Raw genomic sequence first — 27,765 nt, 5'->3', positions numbered from 1 at the left:
GCGTCGTGTTGAGTTAAACACGTTCACGTTAGGTCTTCAGACGGTATCCGCCGTTTGGACTTCGCTGTGTGTGTGAGAGAGTTTTCTCAGTTGTTGCTGTTTTTACGGAGAAGAGACGTGTAGGGCAGCGAGCAGACTGCTGTGAGCGGTGAGCTGGTTCTCATGTCCGTCCTGCATGTTCATGCGTGTTTATGCAGCTGTATGGAAACTGTACAGTATGTCATGTTAAAGAGTTTAACTCTTAAATAAGCCGGAACTGAAATGTCTTATATCAAGTGAAGACAGTTTAACATTATCAGCCTTGTATTTCTTGTTGTATGTTGTCGTGTCCGAGCATTAAGCTTTTTCTTTCTGTGTGTGTGTGTGTGTGTGTGTGTGTGTGTTTAAATACTTGTGTGACAGTGCACACACGAGAAACGTGTCTGATCCACAACCAAGCGCTTGAAAAACAAACTGGAGATGGCATTAAACTGAAACTCCTTTGAAGGAAAAAGTTCAGACATTTGAAAGGACTTCATTTTGCAGTAGAAGATATTTTTTTCCACTATTTTCTAATATTTTATTGAATAAGTAATGAACCAATTACTCAAATGGTAGATTATCACTAATGCAAATCATTTTTATGGTGCAGCCATAAAAATATAAATTTTACTATTAATATTCTTTTTGATAGCTGTTATACACTGCATTTCAAGATTATAGCCAAAATATTATTTTTCTTATGATGCAGCGTACAAATCTCATAAACCTCCCACTACCTTCTCTGCTAAGGTTGGCGCTGTTGTCACATTTTAAACTTGTACAATGCAAGTATGAGCAAATGATACTCTACACTTATTTTTTACAATAGCAAAGAGACAACAAAAGTCCTAGGCACACTTTGTCTTTTTTAAAATTAACAACCAGACCATATTTGGAGTAATATCTATGCAGTACTGAAGCTTTAATACTTTTGAAACTCCTACTATCTACAACTGTGAACTGGGAAATAAAGTGCGTGAGTTTTCTGTATCAGAAAATAAGGACTAAATGGTTTCCCTTAACTCGATGACCTTGAGTTTGTGGAGCCCATACCTGTGGTTTGTGCCAGGTGTAGCTGAGAGGATAGTTTAGCCTGTTGGTCCGTCTTATCAGCATGAGAAATCCCAGAGTGTCAGAGCTTTTCTGCTCTCAGCTGTGTGCGGTGGTAAACAGAGATTAGAAAGTCATAATGCTGTGACCGCAGAAGAGTCCATGTTGGTGAAAATGAACATTGCCATTATCACTTGTTGCCCTGGCATTACACACATGGAATAATATTGAAAAATTTTAAGGTGTTTAGTCTAACCTTAACCCAACACAAATCATTGGATTCAATCACAACTTATTCTAATTTAAATAAACACTTATTTATTAGCAAGTAACTTTCACATGTGGCTACTGTAGAGTTGTGACAAAGAGTGATAATGATAATGAAAGAAACATTATGTTTTATTATGTTTTATATTAACTCAATGGTGCATCAATCTTATCAACACATCAATATAGAAACCTTGATTTTTATTTATTTATTTTTTTTGCAAACAAAAAAATAATTTGGGATTTAAACAAATCCCTAATTCTATGACAAATATGATTCATATATACCAATACTGAGTACAATATTTTTGTAATAGGTTAGCAAGGCTCAGGAGCCGCTACATATGAAGTGTTCAGGGAGCATCTTGTGTATGTCACTCATTGTGTCGGAAAATATTCATACACATGATGTTGTGTTTTATGACACTGTATCGATTCTCAAAAACACAGTATTCATTTATGGCGTTGGTTCGTTTTGTGTTGTGTTAAAACGGTGTTGTTGTCTGTCAGCTATTTGACTCTTACACTCCAACATACCAACATTTGAGACATTAAGAAGTAACTACATTTCTCTACTTTAAACACAGAACACAGGAGACAACACGTGGCCTTGCTTATGGTACTGCACTATATGGATTATCTTTGCTTGCTTTGCACCGTCTACATCCTGTTTGCTGTTGTAACACTGTAATTTCCCAGTCATGGGACTAATAAAGGATTATCTTATCTTAATAGTTCCAGTATTGTGATGCAAAATGTATTGCCAGATTCGTTCCAAATACGCAGTCCTATATGTCGCATCAAGTATGATATGGTAAACTATGAAGACACAGCATGTCTTCAATTGCACTGCAACATGGAGCTGTGCTAACTAATAACAATGATGCTGAACTAAGCAGACCGGAGACTCTGCCAAAGCTTAAGAACACACATCAGTGTCGGGAGGTCAGGAGAGGAAAAGAGGAGATTATGTGACTGAGCATGAAAAGTAAAACCATAAACATGACCAGTAAATCATGAATACACTATATGATTCTATGTATGCCAATATACGTATGTGCACAGTGTAGGGTTGAGTGCATTTCAGCTGTCACACACACTAAATGTGTTTGTTTCACAAATATAGATAAACTTCCCTAAATTCATGAGGTGTAAGTGAGTATGACACCAACAGCTCAATAAACTCACATGATAAACTTAAACCAGCCAGAGGTTGCTTCCCTATAAAGGTTCCTTCATTTCAGTCCAGTGCGATACCTATCAAGCATCCGAGCCGAAAATCCACACTGATCACATTCATTCACCTCAGATTTAAGCTGTGAGGTAATCATAAAGCAAGCAATCGGACTGGTGTTAAGTAGTCATCAAACTCTGAAAATGACATTGAAATTTATATCTGAGCAAGGAGGCATCACAAAATAGATTAGATAGATAGATAGATATACTTTATTGATCCCAGGCTGGGAAATTACAGATAAAACCAAGAAATATATAAAGATTATAAATATTTTAAAGGGTATTTTAAATGATAAATCAGCAGAATGTAGTATGGATGGCATTCAGGAAGCCAGCACTGTTGGCAGAAGATGGATGTCACTTTTAAAACAAAACAGTTTACTGTTTTGCCTCTCCAGGAAGGATAAACAATGTGAATACCACGAAGAGTGTAATGAATAAAACATGCTCGCATTCTGATTTAGACCTGCTGGTCCTCCCGGCTGTTCTGTAAGTGTCGTATACTATGACTCATTACCTGGATGTTTTTCATTATTTTATTTTTTTATGTAATTTCAGAAACCATGGAAGCAAATAAGAAACACTAGACAAGTCTAAAAATGCAGTTTAGACTTCAATCAAATCACAAGACGACGATGATAATATTAATAATGATTATAATAATAATAATAATACTAGAGTGAATTAAGTTGTATCATCAGGTGAAGCACTCAGATATGCTGTAGTGTCAGTTTGAATAGAACTGTTGAAATGAGTTAAAGTGGCACTTGAACTGGAAGCTTCAGCTAAAAGGACAGTGCTCAGCTAAGTTCTGGAGCACTGAATGAAGTCCTTGATATTTTAGACGAGAATAAAACGTAAAAGGTGGGCAGTGGAAGGGGCTGAAATGTTTGTTGGAGTCAGCGTGATAATGGAGATGGATGAGTGTCAGGTGTTTCAAGTGCGAAAAATGAAGGAAGATTTCTGAAAGAAGTCGAATTGGTAGCTAAAACTGAAGGGTTTAAAAGAGTTGAATCTTCACGTCTACATTTAAGCACCAAATTATGCTGGAATGTAAAAATGTAAAAATGTAAAAATAGTGGTTGAAGTGCAAATAAGTAAGCATGAAGTGAAAGCAATGAATGGAATTACACTATAAGGACAAAAGTATTCAGACACACCTCTTTATGTGGCTGTTTTTCAGGGGTTGGGTTTGGCCCCTTACTTCCAGTGAAGGGAAATCTTAATGCTTCAGCATACCAAGACATTTTGGACAATGCTATGCTTCCAACTTTGTGGCAACAGTTTGGGGAAGGCTCTTTTCTATTCCGGCATGACTGTGTCCCAGTGCACAAAGCAAAGTCCATGTTGGATGAGTTTGGTGTGGAAGAACTTGACTGACCCACACAGAGCCCTGACCTTAACCACATCAAACACCTTTGGGATGAACTGGAACAGAGATTGTGAGCCAGGCCTTTTGGTCCAACATCAGTGCTTGACTTCACAAATGCTCTACTCCATAAATGGACAAAAACTCCCACAGAATCACTCCAAAATCTTGTGGAAAGCCTTCACAGAAGAATGGAAGCTGTTACAGCTGCAAAGCTGTCTGTGTATTTAGAATGTGATGTTATTAAAGTCTTGGTGTAATGGTCCGGTGGCCCAGTACTTTTGTCTATATAATATAGTTGAAGCATAAGTGATAGAAATATCTGAAAGCCTGAAGTCCTTAAAGGATTTATTGTCATTTGTACATGTGAGCATGGAAGTTTAAGAAAAGTTTAAAAACTACAAGCAGGTATCAGCTAATTCAAATAATAATATTAATAAATAGCCAAATGTGTGATTGTGCATGTAAAGGTCGAATCTAACGTGCCTGAATCAAAGCCCAAAGAACTTAAGAATAAAAGGTATTGAAGGCAAAAGGATCTAGTTAGTTTAGTCATGTTCAAATGTTAAGTATGTAACAAAATATTTGCAAAGTGGGAACAGAGTTCATCCTGAAGAACATTAGGATACTGAATGACTTTATAGATAAGCTGATATGTATACACACTGAAGCATTAAATAATTTGAGGCATACATTTACCTAAAGCATGTTACTGTGCCGCGGCTCTACACAGTTTTATCATGGGTGTACCCATGTCTCCTTTTTTGTGAGTGGGCTGGACCTTCATGTGTTGTGGTTCAGCTGGGTGGACTGCACTGAGAAACTAACATTCACCTCATATTTTCTCCACAGTTCAACAGCATGGCTGCAGCTCACATTATGCTCTTCTTCTTCCTCCACATCTTCACTGCTTCAACCACTGACCAAGGTATGTTTTTCAATATTGATTTTTATTTGGTAACCACTGTCTGAAGTTTACTTGCATAGCCTAAAGCAGATTAGAATTTGGGAAATGTGAGACAAATTGTGATTCACATAAGAACATTGTGTTATTTGCAGCATTTATACTTGTTGATTATGTCTTCTGTGCAATCTGGTGTCTTATGAAGCCCAGATTTTCAAGTCTTGTTGATCAATTTGGCTTTCAATCAAAAATTCCACAACAGATGGAACAAATTATTGAGACAAACATGTCTTTAATGAGCTGCAGTACAATATGGAAACAAATCTCATTGCAGTAGTTATTGTGCTGTTTTGGCGTTCAAATGAATTTGAAACACATTGCACAACAGCAAAGCCCTCCACAGAGAGCCACATGGAACGACCAGCAGATTTCTAGTGAAGTGGCTTCCCAGGAATTTTGGAGAGCAGGGTGTACTCCACTGCTGAACAATGGGAAGCTGTTTAGTACATAGAGGCCCCCCTTTTGCAAAACAGATCCGCATGCAGCGGAAAGACTGTATTTGCATACATGGGTCATGTTTTATCCACAGATATAAACTAGGTTTGCACTTAGCATTAAAATTAGCCTATACATGGACAGCCTGTGCTCTCTGTGGTTACATAACACTCTCAGTAACTTGGCCGACGTGTGGACGGAGGACTTGTTTCCCCCTATTCCTCTTCCCCTTCTACTTACTTGTACTCGTGTTTTTGTTTCATTTCTTTATGTGGAAATGAACAAGGCTGCTGTATTCTGACAGCCATGTTTTCCCACTGTAGCATAATGTGGGAGTGAGAGCTAACAACCTGGTGATAAACTGAATTCATAGCACCTCTACTAAGAATAGTATTTCATGCAGACTTGGTAGCAAGTTTGACAACTTCAAGCAAACTGCAGATTTTTGAATTGTTGTCTTCGTCTCAGATTTTGACTGCATCACTAACTTCTCTCTTGTGGTTGAATGACTTCTTACCCTGTGGGAGAAACAGCTTCATACTTAAATTGTATGTTTTATATTATCAGGAATGAGGTTAAAATAAATTAAACTTAATTATAAGAAAACACCTAAGGCACTCAGGGTGAAGTGCTTACTGCTAACAAAATAAACGACCTTGTCCACTGTGGCGCTCTCCTTCAGTCCCTCCATACACGAACAGGCTGCTGCTTAGCTACTTATCTACTCAGTGTCATCCCAAAGAGCCATTTGTAACTTCAAGTACTTAATAAAGCCATTTGTAGCCAGGGGAATGGTTAGCTTAATGAAATGATTAGTTTAGGAACTTTGGCCCAAATTAGATAATTAAAATTTTGAAGCTTGTTTTTCCTCCAAAAAAATTATTTGCAATCAAAACAAAACAAAAGACCACCATTGCCAGTGAAAATTATCTGACGTGACTTCTGCAGAAATGTTCACAGATGAGGCCATGTGTCATCAAAGTGTTGTTCACGTTATGTTTCCACTTCCTTCCTTCACTCTCTGAATCTCTCTTGGATTAGTGACAGGCTACAGTGACGTGTGACCAACTTGAATAAAATTACAGATTTTTCTTAGTTTGAACACAGTTGGAAACATTTCCATAATGTAAGTGCTCAACTCCATAAAATATAAAACAAAGGTTCAGTCATTTTTAGACATTTAAATATGTAATCTTTACATATTACACCTCTAAGCTGCTGAATCGTTTATATTCAGGATTTTACAAAGTTTAATCTGTAGCTTTAGCTTGACAGTGAAGCATGCAACAGGGTTTTATGCATGATTGGATGTTGGATATTTGCACCTCCTTCACATTTGTAGGCAGGCTTTGACTTTCTATCAAAAGAAAAAAAACAGACACCCTGTTGCTCATGTTTTGTATATTTATTTTAACAAACAGAATTAAATGTCTATTGAAACCTTATGTGTTTTCTATGAGAGAAAGACTGGAGACTTTTGCTTGAAGAAACACTGTTACCCAAAATAACTCCTCTCACTTCTCAGCTCTATTTGGGCACCAGCTGCCTCTACTTCTAGAAACTGAATGGCCCCTATAGAGGTGAACAAGTGTTTTGTCCTCCTCACCACCTAAGGAGCTGCTTTACATTGGTTTCTTAATGTAATTATGTTTCTTGATTGCAGAGGTTATATTAACAGTATTCACTATAGCATACATGTTGTGCCCATAGAGCTTGTTAGGTTAGTAAAATGTTAAGTAATCACTGATGAGAGCATTGTGGTCATTAGCCAAGGAAGGAAATGACTTATCTAAATGCGGAGGATGAGGTATTTCCCCCCTGAGAGTGCACTGATTGATGTGTGAACATGTGACTTTCAAAATAACCGTTTGCCCTGTGTGCTCATAGGAAAGACATAAATAAGGGCTTCCCACGAACACACTGTGCACATGTTAATAGATGCTGTGATTGGAAATCACACATTAATTATCATCAAGAAGTTGTATAAACAAAGAACAACAATGAGCAGTGTTCTGTCTAATAATTTATGGGATCTGCTGAAGGTGTGACTGAGTCCTGTAAAGGAAATTAATTCTAGCAGCTTTTTCCTGCAATCTTTTAAATCACAGCTAAAAGGAAACACATCTGCCCTTATCAAAACAGATTGAGCGAGGATGTTTTGTTTCAGCCTGAAATAGACTGTGCTGTCAGCACTCTGAGAAAAATTATGCTGTAAACATGTTTACCTCGAAGGGTCATGGCAGCTTGCCTCAGAAAGAGGAGTTTCGTAATGAAATTATGGTTTGATATTACTGTCTTGAAAATTGTTGCTGTGTTTTGCGGCTCTGCTGACTGTGTTCAGAAAGTGCTCTACATCTGTTGCTCCCATGTTTGCACAAACTAGAAGTGAACTCTGCCTGGCAGCTGCTGAGCAAACACAGGAGCAATGACTGTGACAAGCGCCCAAGCATAAAAATGAAGCCTATCAGTCTGCAAGTTGAACTAGTTATTCTAACCATACTGTCTGCCAATAAGACATGCACAGTCTGTGTATGTTAAGGTGAATGAGGCATCATAGAGCAATCCATTTTTTTCCTTTTTGTTATCTTTAAATACCTTTCTCACTTGCACTCACTGGTGGAAGACATATTAGGATTCCATAGTTAAAAGTAGCAAAACTACAAAGCAAAAATACTCACAGGTAAAAGTCACAGTTTCACTTGAAAGTTCTCATGCATTGTCATCAGAATATAAATCCAAAAATACATTCAAACATTCACCACTATTCTGCTTTCATCAGATTTACTATCATAAAAGACCATTTAAAGCAGGAAATAAGAACAGTTAATAAAACTGTTGTAGATTACATTCCTGTCAACCAATTGCACATATTATAATATTGGAAAATTTAACAGTCAAAATTGATAAGGAAAATTGAGTTTTTCACAATTGAGAAAACTTCAAAATTGAGCACATGAGGTTAAATGTTGTCTATATAAGGACCATTTAAAACCATGAATCATATCCTTCAATAATGAAGGACTTGGGTGTCTTAGACACCCAAGTTAACCATGTTGTTAACATGAGTAATGGATGCTCATTTTTTTATAAAACAACACTTGAAGAGAAAGACATGATGTTTCAGCGTAAAGTATGTCAGCATGTAATTTAAATGTGTACTGTAGTGGCTAAGTGTAAACATAAAACCACTGAGAGGCTGCACAGACAGGCTAATAATTGAATTCAAGAAGGGCAACAGAGTCCAATTTCTGCCTCTTGACTTGATCATGGAATTATTATTTATCATTGTCTCTTATCTTTAATGTGTTACCTGCAAGAATCATAACTATTGTCCGTAAATATCCATGCAGCTAAATAACAATGCAATAATGCAACAATGCAAATCAACAATGCAGCTTTTGCAGAGTCTAGCACTCAGAAGCTATTTGTGTTCCTCATTCCAGCAACACCTGTCCCCCCCAATAACCATAGCATTTCTGGTGTTGACTAGCAGGGGTAGCAACATTTAAATGACTAGTTGACTAAACTCCCATATCTCTGCGATTAACCCTGTCTACTTGTAATTATGTTGATAGCAGAATGTATTGCCACCTTTTTTTTATCAACATTATGTCGGTAAAAACCTGACCAAAATCACAATACTTCCCTTAATCATAGTGCTTTAGTTGCCTAAACCTGGGCTAAGGGTGCAAACCCCTGTGCTTTATATTGCACTCAGTTTAAAAAGATGTTTCCACATAAAATAATCCATGCAATAATCACACTTTCCCATAAAATATAATAAAACAACACGGCACACATGGTCCATGGTGTCTCACAGAAATACACAGCTTACAGTCCATCCACACGGCCTCATATGTCATGATGACGTGAGCCACAAAAATGCTCTGCATAGCTGAGTGTCAAATTGATTTTTCTCTTAATCCTGAGCTAAGCACAGTTCCAAGGAGGGGTCGAGGATCTGGTAAACAAGTTATTTTTAACCCCAGGCTTCCCTTCCCTGAAGCACCCTGAGCAGGCCAGAGGTATTCATTATCTGCTGTGTGCTACCGCTCAGCAGTAAAGGAGCCATTTTGTCCTCACGCTTCTCGGTACTCAGCCAGCCTGGGCTTGTGTCTGAAATGTTGATGTGCTCAGCTGACTGCTGCTGCTGTCCCCAGAATCACTGATCAACATAACCTCTCGGTAGTACAATCAGCAGTGTTTGCTAAACGGAATGTTAAAAAGAAAGCACCGTGTACAGGGCCAGTTCTTCAATGTTAAACATTTCACAATAACTGGTCATGCAGATAGTTTTGTAAGCAAATCATATTCATTTCTGAAGACTGTGAGGAGCTCTTGAAATGGAGAGTAAGTGTACCTCAAGTTAAGGTTATTTTGGCTTTACATGTATACAGTAATTTTGCTGATATCGATAGTCTACAAACTCAAGGTTAGTTTCAGATGATTATGCACTATTGAAAACATACTTATGAACACGATATTCCATTTCCCCTAATCCCCTAAAGTCCTACAAAATGGATGTTAAAGACATAGACAGTACTGATAAATCATAATATTGTCAAAACCTGTTTACTACGTTATCCATAACACAACTTGATGACTGACAAGTTATCAAGAAACAGGTAAACCAAATTGTTAACTTTCTTTTTTTTTTTTGGTTGTCAGTATTGTCTGATATACAAAATGTGACACAACAGCTTTTAGCCATGGTGGTGTGGTTGGTGGGTTTCAGCACAGACATGTACGCAACTGCGTTTCTGGGTACAGAGAGAGCAAATAGCTTATTTTGCGACAGCTATGTCAGCGCACGCCCCAGCCACAGCTTTCACTTGAAGAGCAGTAAAAATGTTTTCTAGGAAAAAGCAGATATTCAACCAGCAGCTGCTCACTGGAGTTTGCCCCTGAAGTGCAGAGCAGCCACCCCCAAAGAGGCTGTGATGAGTCATAAGTGTTGCAGCAAATAAGGCAAAACAGAACTTCATAGTATGAAAAATAATTAGAAATGTAATTGTCTTCCTCTTTCTTTGTTTGCCTACAGTGATCTCCCAGAAATACCCCCACCTCACTGGCTGTGTCTCTGCCAACATGGAGACTTTCCACTGCAGATGGAATGTTGGCTCTTTCCAAAGCCTCTCCAAGCCGGGAGATCTCCGCTTATTCTACATTAATAAAAAGTAAGGGGAAAAACTTGAATGAATGGAAATATGTGGTCTTCCCGTGCTTTCAAGGAAATCAGGTTAATGGATAAAAAAGAGACAGAGAAGAAACAGAGCCTATTGAACCAACATGCATTTATGCAGTGTTGTTATTCATCCGATTTAAATGTTGAAGAAGAACAGTTGAACTGAATTGAACTGCTTTACCTTAAGGCAAACTTTATACTTTGAGCCCTGCTACTGTCTTTGTTGTGTAGTTCATGATAACAGCTTGTCCTTATTCCACCTGCAGACCCCCCCATGCTCCTCCTGAAGAGTGGAGTGAGTGTCCTCTCTACAGCACAGACAGGCCAAACGAGTGCTTCTTCAGTGAGAACCACACAGTAATCTGGACATCTTACAGAGTCCAGCTCCGCTCGAGGGATTTAGCCACCCTCTATGATGAGAGCCACTTCCATGTTCAAGACATCGGTGAGTTTACCGCTTCACAGCCCACCTGCCTTATTTATGTGATGAATTAGCCTTTATGCCAATATTTTGCTGAATCTGTGACAGAAAGCAACAGAAACATAGGTTAAAAAAAGGTTTGTAGAGTGAAGACCTAGGTAAAGATAAAATGGCACAATATGGCCACCCTGTACACTGTTGTATTGTTGTGTTATGTCCTGTTTCAGTGAAAGGAAATCAGAATGCAACAGTTTACAATGATATTTTAGATAATAGTGTGCTTCCAAATTTTTGGTAACAGTTTGGGGAAGACAATTTTCTGAATGAACTGGAATGCACAACTGCCAGCCAGGCCTTATCATCCAACACCAGTGATGGACGTGACTAATACTTTCACTTTGGACAAAAACCCACTAACATCTGGATTTTGTCTTAAACGGAAAAGGGTATAATCAGCTTAGACTCCTCTGTCAAACAACTCTGTAGTTTTAGGTGTAGGTATTTATTTATTGGTCCAACTCTGTGATGGAATCATGACGTTAATTTTCATCCCTGTGACACGCATTAAGGCCGCTGGTGCGCAAATACTTTTCCATCCATTTCTGTTCAAGCAGCACTCAAACATTGTTCACTTGGTGAGACTTAAGTAAAAGAAAAAAGTAACCAGTGTGACCTTATCACTGCTCTACGTGCCAGCATCCTTTTGATGCATCTTCTGGATGTAGTCTGATGTATGATCTGCTTGTTAAATTCTAAAAATTGTATCTTATCGCATCTTATAGCTGAAAGGGAAAAGATCCCTACAGTCAGGCTCTGAGCAAAACTTATGAAAAGACTTCCCCCATCAGTGGAGACACACTCAGTGGAGACACACTCATTAATCACACATGGATTTAATGTTCAGCAGCCCCCACTTACTTTTGTCCATGTAGTTTTAAAGAGGCAGTAAAGGGCAGTGAACTTGATACAAGGATTAGTGTGGTTGTAACAAATTCATTAATTCAGTCCAGTGGAGAGCTCCCTGACTCCAACTAAGTTGCCTTCTCCACCCACAGATTTTCAAATGAATGCATTAATGCATGTGTGTGAACTGAAGTAATACAGTTCACAATTTAAGATACTGAGATTCTTGTTCAGTTGCTGATGAAAAAAAAATTCCCATTTTGCAGTACAACCAGATCCTCCCGTCAGCCTGAACTGGACGCTGCTGAATATGAGTGTGACCAGCACTTACTATGACATCATGCTGAGCTGGAAGCCGCCTCAGTCTGCAGATGTGGAGATGGGATGGATGACCCTGCAGTATGAGGTCCAGTACCGCGACGTCAGCTCGAACGTGTGGGAAGTGGTGGGTGTCTTTTAAATTTTAGTGTGCAAAATTGTACCTTCAGCTAAATTAAATTTTAGTATCGTATTACAGCGTGTTAACCGTAGTAAAGTCCAAGATTCTAATATGCCTTGATTGATTTTGGTAGATAAGTTTTTATTATTTTCTGAAGAACTGTTTGTACATTTGTACCTTATTTTTCTTAACACAGGTTGACCTTGTGAAAAGCACGCACCGCTCCCTTTATGGACTTCAAATTAATGTCAATCATGAAGTTCGGGTCCGTTGCAAAATGTTCGGAGGGAAAGAGTATGGAGAATTTAGTGAATCGATATTTGTCCACATCCCATCTAAAGGTAGGTACTTACTGCAGTGTTTATAGGCAGGATGCATAATTACATATTTATTTGTATATTCAACCTGTGGAGGTTGCAGCTGAACGGCAGAAGCTTGAATCGCTGTTTGAAACAGGAAATATTGAAAATAACGCAGTACAGTGTTTGACGCTCCTTATATGTACCCAACAGCAGCCAAATAATGGCTTCTGCTGCAGTATGGCACCACCACTTGGACAAACCATATGCAGAGCTGCAAATGTAACAGTTGCATTTGCTGATGACTATTTTGGATGATGGTGTGTTGATTTATTGCACGTAATGTTGCATCAATGAGCCCCGGAGGTTCTTGTTGGAAAACAAGCAGAGAAACAAATGCCTCAGTATTTATGTGGGTTTTTTTAAGAGTCCTGTTCTGCTGCGATAAAAAATATTTCCTTTGGCAGTTCATTTTACAAGGTGGACCTCGTTTATTAACTCAAAGGAGACAGTCCTACATGATTAAGGACAATATCATTAGCTTTGCAGGTATTTGGTCATAAATCAAAATATGGGCACCACCACCAATATGATTGCAGTTCACCCTGAGAGGATCATGGATGTGTGTACTGAATTTTAAAGTAGTCCGTTAGTGTCACTTTTACATGTCACAGATCGCATCTGTAATCTCAGTAACATTTCTGCAACACCTCTAACATGGCTCAAGTCTGGCCTGAACACTATCTGGTTAACATAAAGGCATCAGCACTGGAGAGATAAAATTCACATTTTGTCAGCACTGTGACTTTTTCTGTAACAGTCCTATCATGTCTGTAAAATAAGGCACACTCTGTCTGAGGCTTTGTTCGAGCTGCAGGCAAATTGGATTTGTTTCTTAAATTTTTGTAAATTTTTTGTGTATCCAGATATCAAGAGCCTATCTGCGTGGGTTGCTGTTGTAACGACATAGGCATCATCAACTATGTGTGCTGGTGACGTGGCTTTCCAGCGTGGAATGATGAGAAATGGAGATCTATCATTTAGTCCTTAAAGCAATCATGCTGTCAAGTCACAGAGCAGTCTTTTGTTTTTCTTTTGTTTCTTTTGTTTTCCACAGACGTTGTGTTGTGCTCCATGTCACTTTGCCACTAGCAGCTTAGATTCTGTCCAGCTGCTCCGATGCACTCCCATCACTGTGGAATTTTTGTTGTGTGTTGCATTGCAAGTGACACAAAAGACAGTAAAATCTGATCTGCACGGCCAGAGCTTCTGGATTGAGATGCATCTGTAGAAATGTGATTAGAATCACATTTCAGACCAGCTCCAAATTTAGTTTGGATCGGATTCTAAAATAAATCACATTTACTTTTTTTGTTTTGCTTAGTTTTTGGCTGTCCAGACATTGTAAAATCAATCTGGACGTGCTAAAAATAGGATTTGGGCTGGCAGAAATCTGTGATTTTTTTTACATTTTGTCAACACAAAACCTAAACACAACCTTTTTTCATGCATTCACTTATTTGTTTTGATGATTGTGATATACATGTGCATTTTTGCATATTTCTTTTCCCAGTGTCAAGATTCCCAGTGGTGGCTTTGCTCCTCTTTGGTGCCTTGTGTCTAGTGGCCATCCTGCTGTTGGTCATCATATCGCAGCAGGAAAAGTAAGTATTTTACAACCATAAGGATTTCTTTGTAGGACCGAGGGGTACGCTGCTTAATGACCAATGTGTGGGCTGCTTGACCTTGAAAAGCTGCCTCAGTGTCTCTATTATCAGGGATATCATTGAAAGATTTTAACACTGACATACAGGTATTCAGCATATCTGCTCCTCAATGCCTGTATGCATTTTTTGCTTTACTCATTCATGTGTTATATCAAATTTAACATTTTTCTTCTTCTTTCCTTCATAAGATTGATGGTTATTCTTTTGCCTCCTGTTCCTGGACCTAAAATAAGAGGAATTGACCCCGAACTGCTCAAGGTATAGCACTTTATTTTGAGTTAAAGTCAAAAGTGTGCTCAGCCAACAGCTCACACCACTACGGTCAGCACAGGTCAAAGTTGAAACAGGAAAGACATTTTCATTGCAGGTTTATTTAAAACCTGTCTGATTGCCTTTGTCTTTCTTGACCTGTCTGACATGTCTTTATCCCCACACTCCCAGTTCTCAGCAATCAAACAGATAGCAAACATGTGATATTTCTGATAGAGATGATGGCCAAAGCTGTGAAAATAAGACTCAGTTAATAAACTAGAATTATCACTGAAGCGTCCAACATGGCCTCTTGAGTGTATCAGCTCTCTTTTTTTTCACCTTACAGAATGGGAACCTGAGGGAGTTGACATCCATCTTGGGTGGACCCCCTGACCTGAGACCAGAACTGTACAACAATGACCCCTGGGTGGAATTCATCGATCTGGACATTGAGGAACAGAGCGACAGATTGACAGACCTGGACACGGACTGTCTCATGCACCGCTCCCTGTCCTCAACCTGCACTCCCCTCTCGATTGGCTTCAGAGACGATGACTCAGGCCGGGCCAGCTGCTGTGACCCAGATCTCCCCAGCGACCAGGAAGCCTCACCTTTCCATCCTATCATCCCAAATCAAATCCTCAATAATGAAACTTCCTGCACGGCAGCCTGTGAGCCAAGCTCCCCAATCCAGAGCCCTGCCACTGGGGAGCCTCCTTTTGTAGTACTGGGCAGAGAGGCACTATATACACAGGTGAGTGAGGTGAGGTCTGGCAATGTGCTGCTGTCACCTGAGAAACAGACTGAGGGGGAGAAAGCAGTTAGTAAAGACACAGAGAAAGACATCATGGTGGAGAAGGAGAAAGAAAAGAAAGAGTTTCAGCTCCTGGTGGTGAATCCAGATCATGGTGGATACATGTCAGAGCTCAGTGCGGGGAAAATGAGCCCAAGATTGTCCACGGCGGACATGAGTGATATCTGCCAGACAGGAAGAGACTTGAGTTCTTTTCCATCCCCATCATCTTACCACGAATCAGATACCACCCCCATGCCCCCTCTTCCACCTTCTCCTGTCTACACCTTGGTAGAGGGTGTTGACAGACAGAACAGCCTCTTACTGACACCAAACTCAACACCTGCCCCTCAGCTGATAATCCCAAAGACCACGCCAACACCAGACGGCTACCTGACCCCTGACCTTTTGGGAAGCATCACACCATAGATCAGTGGTAAACTGTGCAAAGTTTGAGCTATTCAATCAAAGGCAGAGATAAGCATAAGATTGACTATTGAGGGTTCCAAGGTTGATTGTTGAATGTCAACTCTCCTAAAATAGCCTGGGACGAAGAGCATCTGTGCCTGTCTTTCCACCACCACCTCCTCCTCCTCGTCCTCCTCTGACCGCCCACTGCGCCATCTGACAGAGCTATAAAATGAGCTTGCTTGGAAGTTTGGTATGAAGGAGGAAGCGCACAGAAGAATGTGTTTTACTGCAGTGGTGGAAAAAGACCTTTCACAGGCAAACAACATAAGCTGGTGCTGGAAATTAAAACCTAAAAAACAAGTCAAGTCAACTCTACTTACTCAAAAACTATCTTTGCCAAAGCCATGAGTGTTACATTTTTGGCCACGTAAGGCCAGGAGAACTCAACAGCAAACTGACCCCATGGGCAGTGATACTGTTTCGGCTAACATTTTAACAACTGGTTGCCATTTACACATCCAGTGAAATTCCGTCATTCTTTTCAAGTCATGTTTTTGTTCAGCGGATATAAGTCCTCTTTTTATTGTTCTTCAAACTCTGGTTTGGTTCTTCATCAACTCCTGAGACAAATATCTGGTTTAGCTGCTAAATGCTCCACCCACTCGGTTTGTTGCTCATCTGCCGTTAGGTGCTATGAGCTAAAAGCTATGGTTTTGTCACTATGGGTAATACATTTCATATTACACATTATAGGTAGTCATTTCATTCAGTTTTAATGAATGACGAAATGAAATTTTTCACTTTAAATGAGAGTACATCCCATTTTACTGTCACGTTTTATTCCCAAAATTTTGTAGCTTTTTGATAAAATCAGGTCATATGTAAGTGATATGCTTTGTGAAGTACAGCTATAAGTACAACTCTCTGAGCTCTTTTTATGAATTCAAGATTTTTCAAGATGTTTTTGTTCCTTAAATTTCATAGCTGTGTTTTCATTCAGTCTTTTTCAGGCTTTCAGACCAATGTTGCCATAATGAAAATGTTATTTAACCAATAAGTGACCCATTGTTTTTTTGTTTTGTTTTTTCTAACACTTATTGGGTTCATAATGTCTTATTGCCAACACATGAACTGAAGAGAATGTAAAACAAAGCATAAGCTATAGAATATTGCTCAACTTACTTTGAGGTCATCTCATACTATATTTTAAAATTTATCCATCTTCAGAACTTAAGTGTTTTCAAAACTGACAGACAAAATAATTTAGTTTGGCAGTCTTATGCTCAGTCAGTATTTGAGTGTATGAAATACACAAGTTTTTATTTTTCATCTGGTTTGTGGTTAGCAGTGAATTGAATGCAGATTAAAAGCTGGGGATACATGGTGTGTTGAATGCTCAGCAACAGTGTTGAATTTGTACCGTTATTGTGTTTTAACTGTCCCAAAGTGTTAAAAATAAACAACTTTGATACTTTTACCTTTGTTCTTCATCTTAGCAAGTTTTTGCTTTCCATAGCACCGAAAGCAAGACTGCACAGATGACTGCATGAATTCTGGTGAGTGCAGTAATACTGCACAACATGTACAACTCATTATTAACCACTGGTAGCAGCATTGTCTTGGGAAAATACCAAATTAGAAAACAAAGGTCCAACAATAAAATTTCATTTAGGTAAAACTGAATATGTAGGCCTATTAACATTTTAATTATTGTAGCACCCCTTTCTGGTTGATAAATTACTGACATATTACATGTAAATGTACATGTAGCTACAGTTTTCTCTGAAATGTTGGGGGAAAATATTGACTGCAACAAAAACGTAAAGTCACTGAACAGCCGGAAAAAAATGCTTAAAATAACATATTAGTGGGCTTACTCAGTATTTGGTAATAAACGCATAAATGACACTTCCAACTTCCGGTCGAGCCAAACACCACCGCGTTAACCAGCTCGTGCACGGCGTAAGCTAGCGTGAACTACGTAACTTTAGTAAGACGCTAAAGAACATATGCTATTTATCGCCTTAATGTAGTGAAAGTCTAACGATACAGAAGCAGTAATCCAATTTTATCGCTTTACAGTCTTTTGGTTGTCCTCTTACTTATAAAATGATAAAATTAAACTGTGTTAATCTTGACTCGTTTATGGAGAAGTTCACTCAACTGGAACAGGTGAGGTAGCTTAACTTACTGACTGATAGCTAATTAGTTATGGACGCCTGCCTCTAGCATTTCACTTTATGTGATTATGTTTCAACATTAGCTCACGTTAGTCACTTAATGCTTTTGCTATGCTTCTTGATTGTAGCAAGACCTACTATCCTCTAACATCTGTTTTGTTATAGACTGATAGGCAAACCCATCGATGATAAACGGTAACTGGAATAAAATAAATAAATATACACAGAGCTAAAACTTGAACAGTGCTCTGATATCTATCGAATATACTTTCCACAATATTTGCCAGTAATATTCTGTACTTGAGTAATGCATTAGCAGCTTTACCTAGATATATCTCCTTGAGAGGGCCATTGTAGATTAAAGAAAGGTCTTAAGTCTGAATTGCAGCGTATTTCCACCTTATTTTTATCCAACAGAAAATTACTGAGGTTAATGGCAAAAACAACATGTGGGAGATCATGCAGGAGGAAACCGACAGACTCATGAAATTCTATCTGACCAAGGCTAAAAGTCTGACTGAGGGTGAGTTTTCTCCTTCCATTTGAAAGATCAAACATTTTACTCTTTTACTACAGTGTTTTCTGAACTTGAAGACCCCTATTTGTTCTTGTTTTGATTTTTATATGTCTCCCTCTGCTGGTGATTTTGGCAAGTGACAGTTTCTCTGACCTGGCATCTTCAGTTTTCAGATAAAGAAGTGAAATATTAAATGTGTTCAGATTTTTTAGATAGACTGATGTATAAAGGAATCTGATTTGAAGACTTTGTCATGTAGGTCAGCATTAAGAGACAGATTAGATTCATGGGAAGAGTGAGATGATCAGAGTGCTGAATTTTATTTGAACATACAATATTAGATTTTACTTTACTTAGTATTTAAAAAATACCAAATGGATGAGTTTTTATTTGAAATAGTGTTCAGCAATTGAGATAATTCAGAAACACGCCACATTTCAGTGGTTGTTTAAACTTTATGCCCCTCAATGACTTGTTTTATATTGGAATCAGTTCATATGTATGGCACTTAAAAACAATAAAGAAAACATAAAAAGCTGCTCATTCTTATTCATCTATGCATTGCAGAGAGGAACAGTCTTCTTGTTACTGTGAACAAACTACAGCAGACTCTGCAGGAGCAATGCAACCTCAGAGGTAACAGTAATGATCGACTGGACATTTAAAGACAAAATTCCTGGATATTTAAAACACTCATGTTAAATGCTGCCAACCCTAAGCGCTCATTATATTTGGGATCCAAAATTCCAGTCCTGTCACAAAGTATAATTACAGACCGAATTCTTTGTAAGGATTTCCATCATATGACTAATCTGAAACTGTTGTAGTTGAGAATGAGAGACTGAAGAAAGATATGGCTGAGCTGAAGCAACAAAATGAGAGAACAGCACAGGTAAGAACTGCAGGTGTGGACACAATTCAACATTAAATAAAAACAGCAGTGAAGATAATGTAATCATAAATGATGTTCTCTGTTTATCATGATATGAATGTTAGCAATGTTCATAGACATTTATTTATCTATTGTAATATCCAATTTGCATTTAGTTTACTCTTCATCTCTGTAATCATTACTGTCCTGCATCCAAAATGCATGGGAAAAGCAAACACTAAAAAACAAACACTAAAACTCTTAAATGACTAATTTGATTTACATATGATAAAATGTATTTTTGTATTTCCCAATATTTTCTATCTATATTTTAATCCAAAATATGGTACAGCTGATTTTCAATCAAAGCTAGAGGAGCAAATCTGCTTCCTTTGTTATTTATTTGTGTGATTTGTGGCTACAGATGATATGTAATCTTAGTCTCAGTTCATAATTTTTAAGGTTAGTGCTGTAATAATGTAGAAATTTAGACCTCATGTGTAACTGTCCCATTCATTTTCATGTGTAATTTGCTAAGCTAATATAAATCTGTATACTTGTTCTGTCTAGTTGAAGAAAAAAACAATAGCTGCAAGCACTTTCGAGGTTTTTTGGGACTGTAACTCTTAACTCTGGCTCTCTGTTTGACCCAGTATTTTAAAACTTAGTGACGCCTTTCAGAATCTCAAAACTAGGTAACCATTCCAAGTGTTTGCCAGTATTAATTTGACCTCCAGCTTGGCTCACTGGTGCGGCGTGTGCTGAATGTGTGTTGTCTCATTAGGATGGAGAGGCTGAGGTGCAGCAGCTGCTCAGTGAAATGAGAGCAGAAGGAGAGAGACACAAGAGGGAGCTGGAGACTGTACGGCAGCAGTGCAGCAGAGAGGTGGAGGACGCCCACAGGCTGGGTTTCAGTCAGTGTAAGGCCTCTCAGAACACCCAGTACGTTGAGTCAGAGACAGCGTTGATGTTTCACAAGTTTCATGGAATATTAACATCATACATGTACAAAATACAGCCATAAAATCTTAATGTAAGACACAGAAGGTGGACCAGATATGTCCTGTATTTTATATTTAACACTTGTGGTTGCAATGTAGGAAAAAGTGTGGAGCATTTCCTACTTTTTCTTATCAAAATGACATTGTGAGAGATTTCCAATAACAATTCTTCAAAGTGTGGTCTTGATATCAGAGCAGAGAAGCAGAAAAGAAATAGAACAAGGCAAAAATGCAAGACAAACAAAACAATGACCAATTGTTGTATTTGGCTGGTGCCTGCAGTGGAAGCTAAAGGTGCTGAAGTAAAGAAGCTGCTGGAGAAAAAAGATCTGGAACTGGAAGACATGAAGAAGAAGCTGAAGCAGCAGGAGAGGGAGAAGCAGAGCGAGATCCTGAAGTTACAGATGGAGGTTAAAGTCACACTTTACCTTCTACAGTATTATTAAACAAGATAATAATAATATCTGTAAACAATCTGTTGACAATGATGGGTGTTCTGCAGGGTTAAGCGTTCAAATGAGACGGTGTTGTTTCCAGAAGGGAACAGTTGCAATGCACTTTCATGTGTGGACAGCGTGACCTTGTTCGTATCATTTTTGAACATATTCAGAAAAGCTCTGTAAAAAGTAAAAGTCTAACAGATTAAGAACAGTTCTGCTTTGGTGTCGTTAGCAGTTTCAGCTTCTCTATAAGCCTGTTGGTGTTTTTCTTTGCTTTGTATGTTTTGGCAGTTTGGTGCAAAGTTAGCCAGAGTTGAGAGTACAGCTCAGTGGAGCCAGCAACAACAACAACAACAACAACACAGCTCCAGCCTTCTGCCACAGAGTGTCTTCAAGAGGGTGAGCAACACGCACTGGACCTTTTCACATCTTCTGTTTTTCATTGTAAACTGTACCTGCAACTCAAGGTTTTGGTGTGCAAGAACATGTTTCATGTGTTTGATTCTGCTGCATGGTTTGAGTTAGTCAGTTTGTGTCCTTTGACATGCAAGTCTCAGCTGAGAGCAGAGCCGACTGCTTTAGATTTGACCTGAATGTCTCAAGTTGTGAGTAAACACCCTCTAAGTAACATCACGCTACTCACGCATGCACCGTCAGCTGGAAAAAAGTGGGAGAAAGAAAGTAGCCTAAGGGGACATGTAGAGTTAATTTTCACCTTATGTTGCTCTCCTCGATTTGAGTACTGCAGTCTCCCAAAGCCAATATGCTGACTGTAGAGATGTGAGCTGTAGCTGGCGAGCACTGTACACAACAAAAATGTGTGTATTATTTATCACGTGTGACACTTATTTTCTCCGATGTCTCTTCTCATCAAACGGCAATACACAGTGCGAAAGTGCAAAGTGATTTCAGTGGAGTTGATACATCTTGAGGGACATGTCTTAGTCCAAAGTCGGCCAGCGCAAATTCGTGTCCTCTCACGTCTTTGCATCAGCATTAATCACACCGCCTTTGCTTCAGTCAGCACAGGTCAGCTTTGTTGTCAGCCAAGTAAAACGCCCAAAAAACTAGAGTAAAAGAGTAAAAGGTCTGACCTATAGTGACCCAAACACAAAGATGACACGTAATGGACCAGTGTGGAGCAGTCCTGTATACGCTTTGCTTCACAAATGGCTCCTACATGGAGATTAATAGAATAATAATAATAATAAGTTTGATAACCAATGACTGTCTAATAGCACACGTTCCTAGAAAGCACGGCTGATTTATCTGGTGCAGCCATTCACAAGAATCAATTCAAAATTAGTGGGTGTTGTATTTGTGCAACATCACTGTCAGCTGTGTTGTGCTCTTCTGAGAAATGTGTCTCTTTCTGGTGTGTGTGCGTGTGTGGATTAACTGTGCATGTGTGTCCTCAGAAGCTGCACTTCTTCCAGGAGGAGAAGAACAAGGAGATTGAGGCTCTGCGTCAGAGAATCAAAGAGCTGGAAGAGAACCAGCGTGCCTGCGGCTTCAATGACAGCCGTCTGAAGAAAAGAAAGCTGTAGCTTGTTTGGAGGCTAACAAGCTGTTGACCTGTCAGCGCTCGGGGGGTGCAAATCTCGACGTGCCGGGGAGCACAAGTGACTAAAATGTTTAGACATTTTAAGATTTGTATTTCAGTTTCATGTCGAAGCAAAATTCAGATCCTTAGAGCTATTGAATTTATTTTACAGTTCTGCTTTTTGTTTGATTAGATTTGCAGTTTCACCGCTCTGCCTGCAGGTGACCATATTCCTAGTCTAAGGCTTTAATCCAATGAGACGCCTGAATGGGAGCGAGGGAGGGAGGGGGAGGCGTAGACGCACTTCAGAGTCAATCAGATGGCATTCGTTTCATTCATTCATTCAAAAAATTAAAGAAATCAAACTCATTTGTTCTATTATTTTTTTTTTTTAGATTTCTTGAAGTCATACTTGTGTATTGGAGTACGTTCTACTAATCTCTTCAATTAATTATGCAGCACTTGCATCCCAGTCTGCACACTGGAGCTCAGTGTGATTTTGGAGGTCTACAATACATCTGTGAACACGTTATGATACCTGAACTACACTTAAATTAGAATAAGAAAGCAGCATGTGCTCTTATAACTATCATGATGTGTTTTGAGTGTAGTGTCCCCCCTGCTGTCTCTCCGCTGCTCCTCACAGGGACAACACACCTGAAGGAAGACGCTCCGCCTGGTCAAGTGTTGACCTCATGCTTTGTAATCACTTTATCTGTGTTGCTCAGCCAGCGTCTAAAGGGGACAGAGAGCTAATCTCTCTGGGAACATTGGGTAACGTCGTTGCATAACATTTCATCTTCACAAAAGCCAGGAGATCAACCTTAGCTGCAGAACACAGGCATGTCCTTCACACACAGCGGGCTCTGCTGAGCCTGCAGACCAAATCACTCTGATCACGCATACTGTAGGTGCATATGTGTACGTTTGTGAGCCATCGAATTCTTCTGGCTTCATTTTTGCCACCCTGAAATGATGTTAGTCATTTGAAGGGATTTGAGACAGACTCAGATTGAAACAGGATTAGAGTTCATGACACCACTGTAATCCTTCGTTTGTCAGTGAAGGGAAGAGGGTGAAGACTGGGAGAGGTGAGCTGTGAGGGGGTGTGGCCAGCCTGTACTGTCTGTCCACTTGACTGATGGCTCACACACATGTCCCCCCCTCCCCTCCTCTGTTTTAGGCCATCAGTGTACTGTAGTCTGTTGGAGAGGACAGAGGAGACTATGACAGCCCTGTTGTGCTAGATAGAAAAGGATCTTCTGCACTGATTTTGGGAAGAGCAAAAACAAACATTATATTGACATGTGAATGAAGAAAAGTCATTTTTCTATTGGACTACTGGGCCAAAAGAGCTTTTTCTTTATTATTGCTGCTTGCAGTGCACTCCATGACTGTGTTTTGATGCAGAGCAGCAATTTGAAAACTTGGTAAGAAAACAAGAAAACGGCTTCTTGTATTGTTGTTCTCTCGTTGCAGCTATTTGTTGATTGCAAATTTCTAGTCTCGAGTAAAATTACAGTAGTATGTGTATAAAATGTTACATCGAAAAACTTGTATTTAATATTGTGGCATAGTCTTAAAATCTAAAGTGATGCAGTGAAGCACTGGAGCGCACAGTGCAGAATAATGTGTTGTGATCTTACAGGAAAATTTAAAAGGTATATCAGAGAAATCACAAACACAACTTAATGTCTCAAATACGTTCTCATTAAGACATGATTTATTGTGTGATTGACTTAGACCCATTCTGCAGCTGCTTTTGACGATCACTAATGCATCTGGTGTCACAAGTTAACACTTTCAGAATAATCCATTACGCCGTATACCATTATACCAATAATTACCTGCTTCTCATTGCGGTAAGATAACTGATAACTTTGCTAATATTTGTATTTTTAGTTTATGCACACCAGAGGGTAAGAAAGGCTAAGATGTAGTGAGCAAAGATGAATGATTTAATGTTTTATAGCTCTAATAGGAATCGTTGTGTTAAAGCTGGTAGAGTCTCCTCTCTGAACCGTTGTCGGACAGGTATTGCAAATTATAATCATGTTGTCCTCCTCTGAAACTGTTAACAAAAACGTTTGTCTGTCTAAACTCCACTGTGTAGCTGTACCCAGCTGCAGCAGGCTGACATCATGAACGAACGGACAACAGCATGCAGCACTTGTTCTTTGCCAATAATACAAATTTTTCATTATGATATGTATTGCATCTCGGATTTTCAGTCATTTTAATATCCTATTAGCAGTTTCAGGGTAAAAAAAACAAAAAAAGCTACTGTTGTATGCCCAGGTGTGAGCTGAGGAAGGCTTAATGACACTATCTTGTCTTTGAAGATGACCTTATCTTCAAGCTGCTGCAGAAATGCCTGGAGGCCAGTACCAGGTGACGAGCACCAAGCTCCACCACAGTACCTACAGCCTGACGGACAGCTCCGATATCAGCCCAGAGGATGAGGAGGCAGACGCCCCGCTGCGCCTCACCCCCCTGCAGAAGCTCACAACCGACATGTGCAAGGACGAGAAGACCATCAAGGAGCTCATCATAGGTCGCAGGGTGGGCTTCTACAAAGTCCGTGGGGAGATTGGCAGCGGGACCTTCTCCAGGGTCAAACTGGCTTTTCATGCTCTGACTAAGGGTAGGTGTACAACATGACGCACACGCCTTTGTTGGTAGAGATCTGCACAAGGCGAAAACTGAGTACCCCACCCAGCCTGTACCCACCTCTTGAAACCAGACTGAACCGCTGGACCTGAAGGATGTAGCCAAATTTGAGAGCTGAATCCTACCCAAGGCCCAAAGCTGAAGCTAAAGATTCATTATTGTAGAACACACTGGCTGCTCGCTCGCTCTCGCTCTCTCTCTTCCTCACAGGGACAGTGCATGTGTGTCCAATAATCCAGAATCCAGATGAAAGTTAAATTAAACAGGGGTATTAGAAGCAGGAACCAGAGAATGTTTAGGATCTTTGCTTGATAAATGACTTAGTTGGTAAACCAGTAATCAGACAACCAGACTGTGTAATGTCTCCATGTCTTTTCATCTGCCCTTATCGTAGACAAAGTGGCCCTAAAGATCCTCGATAAGACCAGGTTGGACGCTCAGGCTCAGCGTCTGCTCGCCAGGGAGATCAGCAGCATGGAGTTCCTCCGGCACCCTAATGTGATCCATCTGTATGAGGTGGTGGAGACGCCGAGCCGCCTCTACCTGGTGCTGGAGTACGCAGGAGGAGGAGACCTGCACAACAGGATCTGCAATGAGGGAAAACTGTCCGACAACACCAGCAAGATCACCTTCGCCCAGATCCTCTCCGCCATCAAATATATGGTCAGTGACGCAGAAAGTTTTCGGTTTGTTTTTTGTTGCAGTTTTTTCTTTTTTTTCTTTGTTTATTTATCATAACCAGTCAGCCAAATCTTCAGCCAGCATGTTACATTTGGTCTTTCAGTAATTGTAATTTTTAAAGTTTGTTTTCTATTTTAATAGTTTTATTCATTTGAGAGTTCTTAGTAAAGAGAAATGTTGACCAGGGTTACAGCTCATAATTGTTTTCTATTTCAGTTTATCTTCTTTATTAAATGATACAAAAATGTTATACAAGATATCAGTACTGACCCAAATAATCAGAATCAGAATTCTCTTTACTAATAGATGATATATGTGCACTGTGTCGTCAGATGCAATGACATAATGTCAAACTCAGGTAAAAAGAAAAAGGTTATCATCATCAACAGACATGATGGTCACCACTGAAATAAAGATCCAAGTTGAACAACAGAAAATCATCTCAGTTTTGTCTGATATTCAGAAATCCGTCTGTTTTGCTGTGCAGCACAACATCAACGTCATCCACCGTGATCTGAAGGCCGAGAATGTTCTCTTCACCAGCAACGGCTGCGTGAAGGTGGCGGACTTTGGGTTCAGCACGCGAGTTTCTAACCGCAATGACATCCTGGACACCTTTTGCGGCTCGCCGCCATACGCCGCCCCGGAGCTCTTTAGGGACGAGTGCTACCTGGGGCCTCCGGTGGACGTGTGGGCTATGGGGGTCCTGCTTTTCTTCATGGTGACTGGAACCATGCCGTTCCGCGCTGAGACCATGGGGAAGCTGCGGCGTATCATCATCGATGCCGCTTACACCGTCCCTCCCTGGGTGCCTGGCCCCTGTCAGAGGCTCATCAAGGGCATCTTGAAGCCGGTCCCTGCTGAGCGTTACGCCGTCGACCAGATGCTGGGCTGCGATTGGCTCTTACCTGTGGAGTTTCCCTGGTCGTTGGTGCCTCCCGAACCAGCGGGCCCCCTGCAGAACCTGTTTGACTCTGAGTGCAGGGACCTGGATGAGGAGGAGGAGGTCAGGAGCTCATTGGAGGAGCTGGGCTTCACTGCAGAGCACCTACGCAACAATCAGCTCAAGGACTGCCGCAGCCCCATCACCGGGGTTTACCGAATCCTGCTGCACCAAGTCCAGAAAAGGAGGGGCTGCGACACTCCCCCAGTGGTTCGAGGGATGGTGAGGGACCCAAAAAGGGAGGGGCTCCGGGCCTACAGGGGCCTCAGGCACACCTCCAAACTGTGTGTGCTTTCATAACAGACTGGTGTAGACGTTTCAGCACAGTTTTTATACAGACTTCTTTGACACAAACAAAATTAGTAACTGTGGTGTTTTTATTTGTTGTTCTTTTTTTTAATTGGAAAATGATCTGTATCTTATGTAGCTTTTGATACATTTGTTTTACTCCTTCTAATGCAATATTTGGGTTAGCTTAAGGTAAAAGTGCCTATGAAACAAAAGTTATGAATGCATCCATCAAACTAAAGAGTGTTTTTCCTTCTCAGATTTTTGACTTGAATAATCTTTAGAGGCCTGAAGATGTTAAAGTATCCAGCTCCAGAGAGAAAAGTAAAAAAAACAAACAAACAAACAAAAAACAAAAGGAGGAATAAGTCATTATGTGAAACGTTTTTTTCAGGACCCCTCACATTAAGGTAAAAACAGCCCAAAAACAACTAGTTTACAATAATACAAACAAAACGGCTGCACTGGTTAAAGGTTACTTGCCTGCCCATCAACTGATTCTATAGAACTTTCATGCAAAATATATTTGTGCACCGGCTTTTTGCTTTTCAATCCCTCTGAGTGCATGGAGGTGATTAAGTGAGCAACATTATAAGTTTCTTGAAGGAAAACCTTCAGAGCTTCCGTCCCTCTTCTTTATGGAAAACTAAATAAAGTGGTGAAAAGAAAGTGATGCGTCACGCAGTTTTCATTGTTGCGTCGCAGAGCAGGTGGCTGCTGCTGCTGCTGCGGCACCCAAACAGAGCAGATCTCGCCTCTGTGCAGCCTGTTTACCAAAGTTTCACTAAGTGCGTGCGAGTAAATAATAGTCCCGACGGCAGCTGGCAGGACACCAGATGATACTCAGGAGGACCCCTCT

General features: G+C 39.9%; 3 protein-coding genes across 4 annotated transcripts; all 3 read left to right on the top strand.

The window, feature by feature from the left end:
• The first annotated feature begins 10 nt into the window (after positions 1–10).
• ghrb (growth hormone receptor b) lies at positions 11–17,246 on the top strand. Its single transcript, XM_046374814.1, has 9 exons — positions 11–148; positions 4,796–4,871; positions 10,384–10,519; positions 10,794–10,972; positions 12,118–12,296; positions 12,487–12,631; positions 14,163–14,253; positions 14,505–14,574; positions 14,915–17,246. Exons 2-9 carry the CDS (start codon positions 4,805–4,807, stop codon positions 15,788–15,790), a joined length of 1,743 nt encoding a protein of 580 aa, XP_046230770.1. The 5' UTR covers positions 11–148; positions 4,796–4,804; the 3' UTR covers positions 15,791–17,246.
• Positions 17,247–17,382: 136 nt separating this feature from the next.
• On the top strand, positions 17,383–22,623 carry LOC124051442 (coiled-coil domain-containing protein 152-like). The gene is made up of 8 exons (XM_046374817.1): positions 17,383–17,944; positions 18,370–18,475; positions 19,037–19,105; positions 19,297–19,361; positions 20,125–20,260; positions 20,624–20,751; positions 21,073–21,180; positions 22,200–22,623. Exons 1-8 carry the CDS (start codon positions 17,882–17,884, stop codon positions 22,326–22,328), a joined length of 804 nt encoding a protein of 267 aa, XP_046230773.1. The 5' UTR covers positions 17,383–17,881; the 3' UTR covers positions 22,329–22,623.
• A 93-nt stretch (positions 22,624–22,716) lies between these two features.
• Positions 22,717–27,515, top strand: nim1kb (NIM1 serine/threonine protein kinase). Of its 2 annotated transcripts, XM_046374816.1 has the most exons (4): positions 22,717–23,754; positions 24,667–24,968; positions 25,389–25,657; positions 26,163–27,515. In XM_046374816.1, exons 2-4 carry the CDS (start codon positions 24,695–24,697, stop codon positions 26,916–26,918), a joined length of 1,299 nt encoding a protein of 432 aa, XP_046230772.1. In that variant the 5' UTR covers positions 22,717–23,754; positions 24,667–24,694; the 3' UTR covers positions 26,919–27,515. The 2 variants fall into 2 exon arrangements, with proteins under 2 accessions (XP_046230772.1, XP_046230771.1); XM_046374815.1 differs by lacking the exon at positions 22,717–23,754 and having other exon boundaries at positions 24,472–24,968.
• The last annotated feature ends 250 nt before the right edge of the window (positions 27,516–27,765 follow it).

Source organism: Scatophagus argus, chromosome 20 (assembly GCF_020382885.2).
Source record: "Scatophagus argus isolate fScaArg1 chromosome 20, fScaArg1.pri, whole genome shotgun sequence".
Lineage (NCBI taxonomy): Eukaryota > Metazoa > Chordata > Actinopteri > Scatophagidae > Scatophagus > Scatophagus argus.
This window is presented reverse-complemented; position numbering and strand designations above follow the sequence as displayed.

Bases quoted from the DNA above. Each gene is read 5' to 3' on its own strand.
- ghrb (XM_046374814.1), top strand. From the start codon at position 4,805: ATGGCTGCAGCTCACATTATGCTCTTCTTCTTCCTCCACATCTTCACT. The intron at 4,872-10,383 runs GTATGTTTTTCA...GTTTGCCTACAG, and splicing joins TGCTTCAACCACTGACCAAG to TGATCTCCCAGAAATACCCC. The intron at 14,575-14,914 runs GTATAGCACTTT...TTCACCTTACAG, and splicing joins TTGACCCCGAACTGCTCAAG to AATGGGAACCTGAGGGAGTT.
- LOC124051442 (XM_046374817.1), top strand. From the start codon at position 17,882: ATGATAAAATTAAACTGTGTTAATCTTGACTCGTTTATGGAGAAGTTC. The intron at 18,476-19,036 runs GTGAGTTTTCTC...TATGCATTGCAG, and splicing joins GGCTAAAAGTCTGACTGAGG to AGAGGAACAGTCTTCTTGTT. The intron at 20,261-20,623 runs GTAAGGCCTCTC...TGGTGCCTGCAG, and splicing joins CAGGCTGGGTTTCAGTCAGT to TGGAAGCTAAAGGTGCTGAA.
- nim1kb (XM_046374816.1), top strand. From the start codon at position 24,695: ATGCCTGGAGGCCAGTACCAGGTGACGAGCACCAAGCTCCACCACAGT. The intron at 24,969-25,388 runs GTAGGTGTACAA...CCCTTATCGTAG, and splicing joins TTTTCATGCTCTGACTAAGG to ACAAAGTGGCCCTAAAGATC. The intron at 25,658-26,162 runs GTCAGTGACGCA...TTTGCTGTGCAG, and splicing joins TCTCCGCCATCAAATATATG to CACAACATCAACGTCATCCA.